Genomic DNA, 12,832 nt, shown 5'->3' with positions numbered 1-12,832 from the left:
TTCTAAATGCACATAATATGTGTACACAAGTTTTAAAAGTGATGTAAAAGGCGCAACATCATCACTCGTTATGCGAAACGTCGCTCGTTAAACGAGTCATTTTTGTAGATTTAGAAAACTTGACAGTTGACGCATGACAGGTGACAGTTATATTTTCGAATGTAAATTTTAAGTTAAATCACCATCAGTTTATTATGTTTGGGTCTGTAATCTTAGTTGATATTGGCCAGCGAGAGCGTGCTGTTGTTGTTAGACTTTTCGATTAAAAGCCGGAATGTTTACGGTGCAGAACGTAAACACGATCTTGTGTCCACTTTCGCGAGGGGTGGAGAAATTTGCTTGGCGCAGTTTAATATTTTCCGCATCGTTTCTCTTTACCTTGAACGTAGACACGGTGCAATGTCAACATCGTCCTGGGGCGGAGATTTCTTGCGCTGGTCGTCGCCGCTGCCACCGGTAGCCGTGGGTGGTGCATTACTTGTGGAGGCGGTGAAACCTGGCATTGGTAGGCAACCGGTTTGCTGACCGACGCTCAGCCTCAGGGCATCAGGATTGTGGGTGGTAGCCCAAGGACTGAGAGCTGTTCCGCTCAGCAGGACGACCCTTCTGAATAAACCTGAAGACAGAAAAGTAAACATCGACATTATTACAATTTGCAGATAGAAAATATATATTGATACACTTCAAATATTTTTTAAGTTATTCTTATTGAGTTAACTTGGACATTAATGTTTATTTATACAAAAATAGTAATTAATTATAAATTTCAAAATGTATCTCTAATTATTCGATATTATTATATTATAATAAAGAGTATTTCATAATAAAATCGACTTTTGGTTTAATTTCATGTTGATGAATTGCAGAATAAGATGCATAAGTATCTTATTTACATGTGAGCCTTGCAAAAGATACATTAATAGAATTTCTATTTCCAGAGCAAAACTAAATGATATATAGAAAAACTGTTTCTCTCATTTGCAATAAAAAGCAGAAAAGCTTTCGTCGCTTAAACGGTGGAAACTTTTTCCTATATTTTTTTGTACGAAGTTGTCGGACTTGGCTGTCAGAATAATTTATTTGGAATTGGAATTAATTTCCGTTTCGCGTCGACCGACCGCAGAAACGGACATCTGGCGGCGGTTTCCAAGGCGGCGTCCACCCCGTCCACCCGATACCGTTGCATTCCGTCCTCAGTCTGATTCCACTTCCTTTGTTTCTCCGTTTGAGACCCTTCCGCATTTGTGCATCCAAAGTATTCCTATTAATTAGGACCCAGAGGTGGATCAGGGGAGACGAAACCCTCTGCGCGCTCAAAAGCAACGCTCCTCTTTTGTCTGTTTCCTAGGAGACTTGCTTAATGAACTGTAGAAATCTACACACGACAGTACATTCAGAATTTAAAAACTTCAAAGTATCCACCTTCACATTTTTCTCATCCATCTTTTTTCCTGTTATATATATATTTTTCTCCATTTTTATTCTGTACTCCTATTACGTGCAAATATTTTTCATCTCCTATATAATTGGGTTGCTTGCTGGCGACGAGTGAGCATCCCGTTCCAGTGGGTCGCCCTTCGAGGCCAATTTCAATTCCTTTGGGCATCTAACGACTCTGTAAATACTGAGCTTCATTGATGGAACACCAATTAAGGAGATTTAACTACGCTGATATTAGCTACTTTACAAATAACAAGTTTAATCTGCATGTTTACCGTAGCATATTTAGAAACATCCACTATTCATATCAAAGTAGCTTTCTTTCTAAGTTTCCAACTTAATGATTGAACGCCATCTACTCCAATTTGACAGCAATAAATATAATCAATCAGGAATCGACAAATAAAGTTTAAAACGCTAGATGAAACTTGTGAAGGAAAAACTAACTTCGTCGTATAAAAATCGAATCGAGAGAATGTTCATTTTTTTTAGTTCAGTTCTTTATTTTTTTTGTTGTTTTTTTTCTTTTCATTTTTTTTTTTCATCGACCCCCTATTGTTTCGTTCGGAATTTTTACGCCGGCAATAAAGGAATTTAATAAAAATCATTTTATCGAATCGCAGAAACGATTCTAAGCCGAGAGCGTTCGCTTCAAATACATTTAGCCCTCAATCTCTTTATACCGATGTGCGAGGATGCCGGTTTCTAAGGGGGGTTCTATTGGTATGGGGTGGTTTTTGACGTTGCTCGGTTGGCATAGTAAGTAGACTGTATGAAAATAAAAGAGGGCGCTGATATAAAATATGAAACGATGCGATTTACGACCATCCCCATTCCACATGCATCACGTATGTGTGTGCTTTTTTCCATTTATTTTTTTCTTCTTTAAATTTAAATAATAGCTCGGCATCGCAGATTTCTTTCCAGTTTTTTTATTAAATTATACGTTATTTATTGACTTTTACATAATTTGCATACCTTGCTTTATATTGAGGTATAATTTTATTTCGCAGCGTTCTTTTCTTTTCCTTTTGAAGGGTGAAATTGAATTAGCCTACATAGTGTTTTTAAAAACGCTTAAACAGTTGTAGGCATTCGCCGGAATGACATGCTTTCAACAGAATTTATTCATCTACTCAACAAAAGGGATTTTGCTTTATATAAATAATTTATTATTCTCATACGAAATTTAATTTCTCTGTTTTCACCGTTATTGTTTTATTCTTTAGAATTTCATTTTCTATTGACAAATCAAGTTCATATTTATTTGGTTTTTGTTTTTCTCGATATCAAAGGTATGAATTTTCTTTCTATAATATATTTCAAGCTTTTTTTGTTTCATATTTATTCTTCCGTGTGGATCAAAGGCTACTCAACCTTTTCTTAACTTTTATTAGAAGCAATTAACCCTTTGCGAACAGAGATTTTTCAAAGTAGTTTTTTTTTGCGAAACTGCTGTGTATTATTATGTATGGTAACACAAGTAGCGCCTCTGCAGAACTAACGTCAAATATTTTACGGTTCTATCAGAAAAAGACTATTAGTCTATAGATTGAATAACTTCGCCACCACAGAGACCTTCAATGGAATTTTGTATGTCAAACAAAAATTATTACAATACAAAGTTGAGGTTTAGTATTAACTGTAAGGTATGCAACATATGTAGCTACTTTATTTACCATATTTTTCAGACTATAAGACGCACCTTTTTTTACATAGAATAATTGACATAAAATTGGATTGAGTACGGTCCCGAGGTAAAATAATATTCATTTAAAAAAATCGTCCCATAAATTTTGGGTGCGTTTTATCGTATAAGAAATAGGTATTTCTATTTAAAAGTACTACTACTTTTGATTTAAATGTAAAAATAACAATTTGAATTCATAGATTCATAATTGGCGTGTTTTTTCTTCAATAATTAAGATCAATAAAAGTTTTATTTAGATCAGAGGTTCCCAAACTTTTTTGTGTCGTTGACCCCTAGCCATATTTTTCGGTTTTGGGTAGACCCCCTACTTACCTGATATTGATTTTTTGTAAATTTATTATTTATATTGGGACATCTTTATAATTATTAAGATATTTGCTCTGAGACTGCGCGTATGCTTGTAACAAGATGATACTGGTATATCATTATGTGCAGGTTTTTACAAGTTCATAATGTATTTCGACCAAAGCGAATGCTTACATCCTATAACTTACACAATTTTATAAACATATATAATATTTTTTTTACTTCATAGGTACTTTTATAAATAATATATATGTCTTTATATTTTAAGATAGTATAATGTAAGTAAATAGGTACTATCAGTGTATGTTGAGATCCACTATCGTGGACCCCCATTTTTATTTCATGGACCCCCAAACTTTTTTATCGCTAATGTAGACCTCTTGCAGGTTGTCATAGACCCCTGGGGGTCGATATAGACCACTTTGGGAATCACTGATTTAGATCCTAATACATTCATTTAATTTAATTTTATAAGAACCTATACATTTCACAATATGTAAAATATTGGGTGAAGTAAAAAGTTTTGAGTGTTTTTTTGTTAGAGAGCCATATCTCACGATGTTTACGTTGCATCTTGTTATTTTATACTGCGACTTAAAGGCGTCATAACGCTTTAAAAAGTTCTTTGACAGTTTAGTGAATTCAGTTGTGCGTTAATGCGTTCTAAAAAAAGTTAAAAAAAGAAAATTCGATACATTCTTCAGTACCACTTTGACCAAGAAAAAAAGCGGAGCAGGCGGCCAAAAAAAAATGTTCATGGACCCAATACAGTATCGAATGCAGCAGCAAACCGCTGGTTCCAATGCTATCGTTCTGGTAATATGGACGTCAAAGATGGTCAATCGTCGAAAATGTTGATAAAATCATGGAAATCGTCGAGTCGGACCGTGCTCGCATACTTATTCCATTGCCCAGGAACTGAAGATTAGCCAAAACATCCATCTGGTTCCATTTGCTGGTCTCAAGAATAAGACATGGGATAAAACTCTCAGAACTTTTTACTTTACCCAATAATTCCTCTTGAAAAATATTTTTTATAAAAATCGTCTTATCGCCTGAATATTATTTTAAATATCGTAAATTCGTAAATTCGTAAAGCAATTCTTCTTACAAAATGTACAAACGTTAACAACGTTATTTCAATTATTTCCTTGTAAATAACACTCAAACAGGTATTTCATTAGCAAAATTTTCAACAAAGAACCAAACGAGGAGCTAATTTGAAATTCAAAACCGCTAATTATTTTCGCTCCCTTCATAAAACGGAACATTTAATGATTGCGTCGCTTTTTGAAGTGTGGACGGTTTGAGCTAAGTTGCGTACTTTCATTCCTTTCTGATTGAAAGGAACATAAGAATAAGAATAAAGTAATGCATTATTATATTCACCTTTTGATGATGGTGAGACAAAGAGTAGGTTGGCAAGGGCTGCACCAGTATCGTGACCCATGAGGGTGACTCTGGTCGGATCACCACCGAAGGCACCGATGTTCCGTTTGATCCATCCGAGTCCTGCTGCGATGTCCTTCATGCCCAGGTTTCCGCCCGACGGCGGGTCACCACCGGTGTCCACTTTGTACGCACCGACGGGTCTCGTCCTCAGGAATCCTGCAAATGTTCAGAGCAGAGTAGTGAATTTAAAAATTAATTGCAAATTGTAACCGCCAGAGGCGCAAGCATCAAATTCACGAAATTTGTTGAATATTGTAAACATTTGCTATTGAGATAATATCTATCCATATTTAATAAATGCATGAAAATCAATAAAAAATATAAAAATTTGAATAAAAGACAATTGTTTGCAAACCTTTTTTTATGTATTATAAATATTTGATTTGTTGAAACAGTTATTACAGCTATATTGATGAAAAAATATTTTTTTACACAAAATAAATAAAACAAATGTACATATTAGAGAATCTAGATTGTTGAACATAATAAAGGCTTTTCGAATTTTTTTGCCTTCACTGTGAACCAATGGATCGAATAAATCAATCATTAATTAATTAGTTCTCAATATGCACGACTGCACTGCGTAAGCCGAACGCTGGAAAACAAGTATGTATTGGGGTAGGTACTTCAAATTTCTGAATGAAGATATTTTTAATTATTTAATACTAATTAATATTACCGGAAATGAAATGAAATAAAAGGATTTAATATCAATAAGATTTTTGGAAGACGTAGTTTTTAAAAGGCTAACGGAGGAACAATAAATTGATTACAAATATGCTGGATGCGTTTTTTGAGAAATGAATCATATACAATTTTCTAAGATATCGATGGACGAGAACACAGAGTTTAAAATAAAGGATTTATTACCACGTCGGGGTAAACCAAGTAAACGGTAAGAAAAAACATATTATTGACTTAATAATTGCTATTATTTTGATAGGAATTGTAACTCTCTTAGATACACTTAAGCAGTGTGACACAATTTAAATATAAAATAACTTAAGTAACTTTCAAAATGAACGGCTCGATTTTTTGAGAATAGAATAGACTTTCAATTCTATTCTATTCTCGAAAAATTGAGCCGTTCATTTATCAAAACGTTATCTTATAAATTTAAAACAAATGCATTTTGTGATTCATATACAATATATACAAACGTATAGCGTACAAAAGAAGTTAACTTTATTTCTCCAAAATTTTAATGATTGAAGACATTATATTTCTTTGTAAAATCGTCAGCATCAAAAACGTCGACAAGATTGAATAAAATAATTCTGATTCATAGTAGACATTACTCTGCTCGTATCAGCTATCAAGGGATATTTACTGTTATGGGGATGTTCATTGACCTCTCTCTCTCTCTCTGCAACGCTCCACACATTATAATCCAAGGAATTGAGGTCCGGAGAGTAAGAAGATCTTTTGAAAGTGACCGCATTGATTTTCAGAGATCATGTTCAATGATTTATTGAAATCGTTGAACAAAATTCTGGCGTTCTCGTTCTGTCAGAGTTTTTAAGGTTGGACATTTCGTGCACAGATTTCCGACTTCTGATTTGTTACCATCTTTGTTGTCCAACTCCTTACAAACTTTATAAACGAATGATCTAGTAAAGGTAAAAACGTTTGGGGACCGCTGATATAGACCAGTGGTGGCCAATAAGCCATTTTCTCCCACTTAGACTACGCCTATGACAAGTCGATCGCGACACATTTTTAAGATAAAAAGATCTTCTGTACACAAAAGTATGACACCCCTGATATAGAGAGTTCATTGCAAGTTTTATAAGTCGACTGAACTGTCATTATTTTTTTTATGAATATTTGAGTAACTGCAAGCATTGCGAATACAAATGATATGATAATTAATTTTGTTGGAGATTAGTTTCGAAGCATTGTCTTTGAATTGGGTTACTTCTTGGGCGCCGTGACGTGTGCCGCTGGATCCGCGCGTTGCTTGCGCCACCCACTGACGGAGATTAGTATTTGTTGAATGGGTTTAAATTCGGAGCCCCAACAATGAATTAATGTGGGGCGGCCGGGGGAAAGGACGATTAGACGTCGTTACAATGTATTTATACGTACATAACTGGAAAGGTAAATTGACAGAGAAACTTAACTCTTAAAACAAACAGGCGTAGACAGGGGACTCCCCCCGAAAATTAATCGCATTGCGGAGTGGCTGCATGCAGCAACAATTAGTCTGTTCTCGAGCGATTTTCCGTGCCAGAATCCGTTGTTTGCGCATGCAATCACATCGTCCGTTTCCACCCCCATCTTCCCACTTGTCTTCCCATATTTAGAGCGTCAAGCTGAATGGAGACGCGCGTGCGGCTGGTTGAAGGGGAACTTCGCTGCAGCAGAAGTTGCCGACTTATTTCCATAATGGGAATCGGTTTAACAAAAGCCAAACAGGCAGGCTTACCAACTGTAACCATTTTCCCCTCCCTACAACTGCCAGAGCCACAGTGAATCCAATATCGCATAATCATCGCTAGCCCAAAACTTGATTCCCGTCTCACTCTCTCACTCACACTAAGTGTATATGCTAACCTATTATGAATCCACGCTTTGATTATACAAAACTTTGGATTAACTTGTTTAATTCCCACAGTAAATAGATTGTTGCCCAAGAAACAGCGTTGCAACCTATTAGTGCTTTTCTCGGTCTGTTGTCTTTACTAATAATACATTTTCACACAAACAATGCTAATTCAGAAACAACGTTTACATTATGCATGGTTTATATAACATCAGAATCAATTTACAAGAAAAATATGAGAATCTTTATTATATACATCTTATTAAATTATAATTAATAATTTATTTTGAAACTTTACTTTTAGGTTAAAAATGACAAACTCTTCAAAATAGTGTTTTAAATAATTATTAACAGTTCTATACAAAATAAGTAATAACAGATTAAGAGAATTAAGAGAAATTTACTATCCTTTAGGACAGGTTTTCCGAAACTATGTTGAGCCCATCGAAGATTACATCGTTCTTCGGTTTCCATTGGGATATTTTGCATCGTTCAGAACAATAGTAAGTAGAGCACATTCATTGTACTCTCATTCAAATGCTTCATTTCGACGTTCAAAATGTTGTTAACTGAATCACAGCCATTATCACATGCATTTGACTTTATTCACGTCAAACATTAAAATCGCCGATGTGGCCAGTTTTCTCGTCAAAGTTACTTTCGTTTACATCGAATTTCGTTATTTCTTCGTTAGAGTCACTTTCACTGAAGTGGAATTCGTTGATGCAGTATCTTCATCGTAGACAGACTCACACACTCACTCATCTCCTCTTTCATCATCAACTCATCATCGTCGTCGACGATTTGAAATACTTCTTTTGAGTAGCTGTACTTTGTCATTTTCTAGTTTTGGGTAGTTTTCGATGCATTTTGCAATCATTATTACAGATTTCCCGAAAAGAAAATGGTAGCAGGTAGTTCAGCAGATTTTGGTTTTGATGTAATTTTGGAAAAAATAATACAATTTTACAAGAAAAAAGGTATAGATGATTACAGGTCAATAAAATAAAATACAACACTAATACAATAATAAATATTTCGAAAATTTTAGGAAACCATATTTCAATTGCTTCAAAATATATTAAAGTTGATTGTTCAGCAATAAAAGTAAAAGAACTCTAATGTTAGAATATGCGGAAATCTAGTGAATAGCTGGAATTGTACATAACAAACGTTTTCCTTTTATTTCTTCTCTACATGTTTTCATGAAACACCACTTTCCTTGATGATAAAAATTATATTTCATGCCTTCACTAGATTTTTGCCAATTCTTAAAAAAAATTGGATAACGTTCTATCATTTTCAAGAACATTTTACTTTTTTTACAAGTAATTAATCATCTTTTTAGAATTCATATAAAGATATAGCTGAATATTCTATTTAAATAATTGTCGCTCAAGATAAAAGTGAATCGACTGATTCATCTGATGATGAATCATGTGAATCATCTGAGAATAAATATAGTGGATACGAACTTGGCCTTGCAACAAAGAGGATTAAATACGACCATAAGAACTATATGAAATGGACTGAAGATCAAGATGAATTTGATTCAAAGTCGAAGATGTTGCAATCCTCTACGAGGACGATATTGTAATTGGGGAACAATCAGCGAGAACGCGTCTCACTACACATTCGGCAGCGGACGCGAAGAAAGTGAAATGGATTGCAAGGATAGTGGCAAATCAATTAAGAAAATTTTGAAAATCAAAATGGAGCAAATGGATGAGAAGAATATCGATGAGAGTAAAGTCACTCATTCGACTTGCTCTTGCTCTGAACCATATGAAGGCAACATATCCCGAAGATCCTGGGACATATCCCATACGAATAACCACATAAACTCGAGAATTTTTTAAATTAATGCTATTTAATTGTAAATATACCAACACCTTTAATGTAAATTTACCATTCTAACGAAATACTCTTTTCTAAGTTTATCTTATAAATTTAAATTTTACAAAAAAAAAACTTTCCTTTATCGTTTATTAATTTTATTGAATTATTGTAAGTTTTCAGTAACAATTTTCTATTTTACAAGAAACTGATGAGTTATCTTTTTTTATATTCTAAATTTGAAATATTTAAAGTTATTTTTAAGATATAGCTAAACACTATATTTCATTAATTGTTGCAACTTTAAATCTTTTTGAATTCAGAATAAAATAAAGTTGATTGTTGTTAATGAGACTACATTTTTCAAAATTTTAGAATTTATAAAAACTTAAGAGTGAATATCAATAATTATATAAATGTAGTGTTTTTCTGTATGTTATATTTAACTTTGTATATTTTTGTTTCAGAATAAAAAAAAGGTATTGATTCACATAAAGATGAAATTACCAAAATTTGTAAAAACATATTGAATAGCAAAAGTTATTTAAAGAGTGTTTAGCTATATCTTATATTTAACTATTAATATTTCACGTTAATAATAGTTAAAAATAAAGATTATTTATTTCTAAAATTTAGTAAAATATTAATGAAAATCTTAGAATTTGCGAAAAATCAATTTTGATTTATGATATAAAAAGTGGCAGAAAGACCTTTCGAGTATTTTAGTTAAGTTTATATTTTGATAATTTGCTGCAATAAATATTATTACTAAGAATAGAAAAAATGATGATTATTACTGGTAACAGTTCAAAAATCAAAATTTTGGAATTGTCGCAAATTTAGAAAAAAAAATTATTTATAGTGGAACCTGTACTTCATGAGCATAATCCGTTTCAAAATTATCGGATTTTATTCGTACAGTGAAACAATTTTCCCCACTATAAACTAATGTAATATACGATAATGCGTTCTATTTTGCGAGTCATTTTTCTTACAATTCATTTTGCTCGTTAAACGAGGTTCTCTTTAAGCTAGCTCTGTTTGCAAATGAAAGCAAAGGGTTTCCCAAACTATGTGTTCTGTGAAAACCTGGAATGAAATAATTACTTATTCAATAATTAATACCTAATTAAAACAAGGTGTTCCGTGAAAATTTCAGGATTTACGAAGTGTTTGGATTGAAATAAGATTTTTTTATCGTCAAGGAAATGTCATGACGACATATAGAGAATAGAGAATAAATAAAATTATAATGTTTTTTTGTAAAATTCTAATTTATTTTATAAAATAGTGTGGCGCTGACTTCAGCCCGGATATGATGTCACGTACCAACCCGGTACGGTACGCCCTACTCCAGCCTGTAACTCTCTCTTGTAACCTGTATCTCGCTCTCTCTCGGTGTACGGTGATCCGAATAAAAGATACTTGTGAACGCCGCCATTGTGGAAGTTAATCTACGATCTTTCCTCTCCAATCCATATAACTGATCTTCTCCAAAATAGAAAAAAATAATATTTCTTAACATGGTAACTTAGGTCGTAGGTGCCGGTTCGAATCCCGGTCAAGTCAGACCCTTTATGAGCCCTATCGATGCTTGCAGCAATAGGGACAACGTTCATCACAGATGGAATGAAAAAATTGTCAAATGAATGAGGTTCAGCATATGGACCTTCAGCCAAGTCGATGGTCATTGTCCAGTGTTAAAGATAACAGCAGATTCACAGTCAAGGGAAATAGTGGAATCGCAGAGCATCAATATACTACTGAAGTTAACCTACAAGACCACAGCCAACCAACAAATTCAAAATCAAATCATCATCCACCAGGAAAAAATATCCATTTAATGTCAACCGCGATCTTAAATTTACTCAATGTAATTCATTGATGAACAGATTATGAATAAAATTATACGACATAAAAAAAGCATGGTAACTTTTCAACAAAGATGTCGGAGTACATATTTCCCAGAAAAATGATTTAATTTTGTAAACTGAAATAAGCTTCTGTAGGTAATCGTACAGTGAAGGGAAGATTACATCGTCCTTCGGATTTCAATGGGATATGTTGATTTTATATGGTTCAGAGCAAGAACAAGTCGAACGGCTGACTGTACTCTCACTGGTATTCTTCTCATCTCTATGCTCAATTTCGTTGTTCAAAATATTGTTAATTTAATTGTCTGTATCCTTGCAATCCATTTCACTTTCTACGCGTAAGTTGGCAAATTTGAAATGAGACGTGTTCTCGCTGATAATATCGTTTTACCTCATTACAATATCGTTCTCGTAGAGGAATTGCAACATCCTCTGCTTTATACAAAATTCATCCTGATTCTCAGTCCATTTGATATAGTTCTTGTGGTCGTATTTAATCCTCTTCGTTGCAGTGCCAAATTTTTCTCCACTGTGCTCATCCTTAGATGAATCACATGATTCATCCTCAGATGTGTTACTTTCATCTAAAAGATGATTCGTTCTCATCTTCGTAGTCTGTTTCGGTATCCGCATCACAGACATTATAAGCGTCGATCGTCTTCTGATCAGTGTTACGTACGCCTTCTTTGTCGGTGTTATCTTCATACGAGTCACTTTCACTGAGGTAGGAATTTAACGATTCCGTATCTCCATCGTAGTCGCATTTTAAAAAAATTATTAATACAGTTTTCACGAAAAAAGGGTTTCATGTAGTTCAATAAAAGTGAAACTAATTTTTGTTTGTATGTAATTTTGGAAACAAAAAATACAATTTCATTGATAATATCTCTGATGAGGAGTTTTCCGAAACAGACTATGAAGTTGAGAACGAATCAGATGAATCAAGTGAATCATCTGAGGATGAGTACAGATGAACTTGCACCTGAAGAGGATTAAATACGACCACAAGAACTATATCAAATATACTAAAGATCAAGATGAATTTGATTCAAAACCGAAGATGTTGCAATTCCTCTACCAAGACAAGAGGAACAATGATATTATCAGCGAGAACGCGTCTCAATGCAAGGATAGTGGTGAATCAATTAAGAACATTTTGAACAACGAAATGGAGCAAAAGGATAAGAGTAAAGTCACCCGTTCAACTTGCTTTTGCTCTGAACCATATGAAGGCCAGTGGGATCCGAAGGACGATGTAATTTTCCCTTCACTGTATATACCGACACCTTTAAATTTACCAAGCTAACGAAATATTATTTTTTAAGTTTATCTTGATAAAATAAATTTAAATTTTACCAAATAAAAACTTTGCCTCTTATTTCTTCTACATTTGTTTTAATGAAATATCGCTTTCCTTGATTATCGAAATTATATAAGATTTTTTTAATTAGCGTAAGTTTTCAGTAACATTTTTCTATTTTTACAAGAAAGTGATGAGATTTTTTTCTAAATTTTAAATGTTTAAATTTAATTTTAATAAATAACTAGACACTATTCTTTAAATTAATGTAGTTTCCAGTTATTCTATTTAACTTTGAATATTTTAACATCGGAATAAAAAAAAGTTGATTATGTGATAATACCTACCATATAATAGAAAAAAGGTAT

At 33.4% G+C, this 12,832-nt stretch overlaps 1 protein-coding gene across 1 annotated transcript in view; it reads right to left on the bottom strand.

Moving 5' to 3' along the window:
• Positions 1 to 327: 327 nt before the first annotated feature.
• LOC108564264 (neuroligin-4, X-linked-like) overlaps positions 328 to 12,832 on the bottom strand; it is a 42,570-nt gene continuing 30,065 nt past the window's right edge. Inside the window, exons 3-4 of the mRNA XM_017923259.1 lie at positions 4,847 to 5,065; positions 328 to 616 (exon numbers count right to left, since the gene is read on the bottom strand). Of these exons, the coding sequence (XP_017778748.1) occupies positions 375 to 616; positions 4,847 to 5,065 (461 nt within the window). The 3' untranslated portion in view covers positions 328 to 374. The remainder of the gene's footprint in view (positions 617 to 4,846; positions 5,066 to 12,832) is intronic.

The sequence above is a fragment of the Nicrophorus vespilloides genome, unplaced genomic scaffold (assembly GCF_001412225.1).
Source record: "Nicrophorus vespilloides isolate i.1.1-1 unplaced genomic scaffold, Nicve_v1.0, whole genome shotgun sequence".
Classification (NCBI taxonomy): Eukaryota; Metazoa; Arthropoda; class Insecta; order Coleoptera; family Silphidae; genus Nicrophorus; species Nicrophorus vespilloides.
This window is presented reverse-complemented; position numbering and strand designations above follow the sequence as displayed.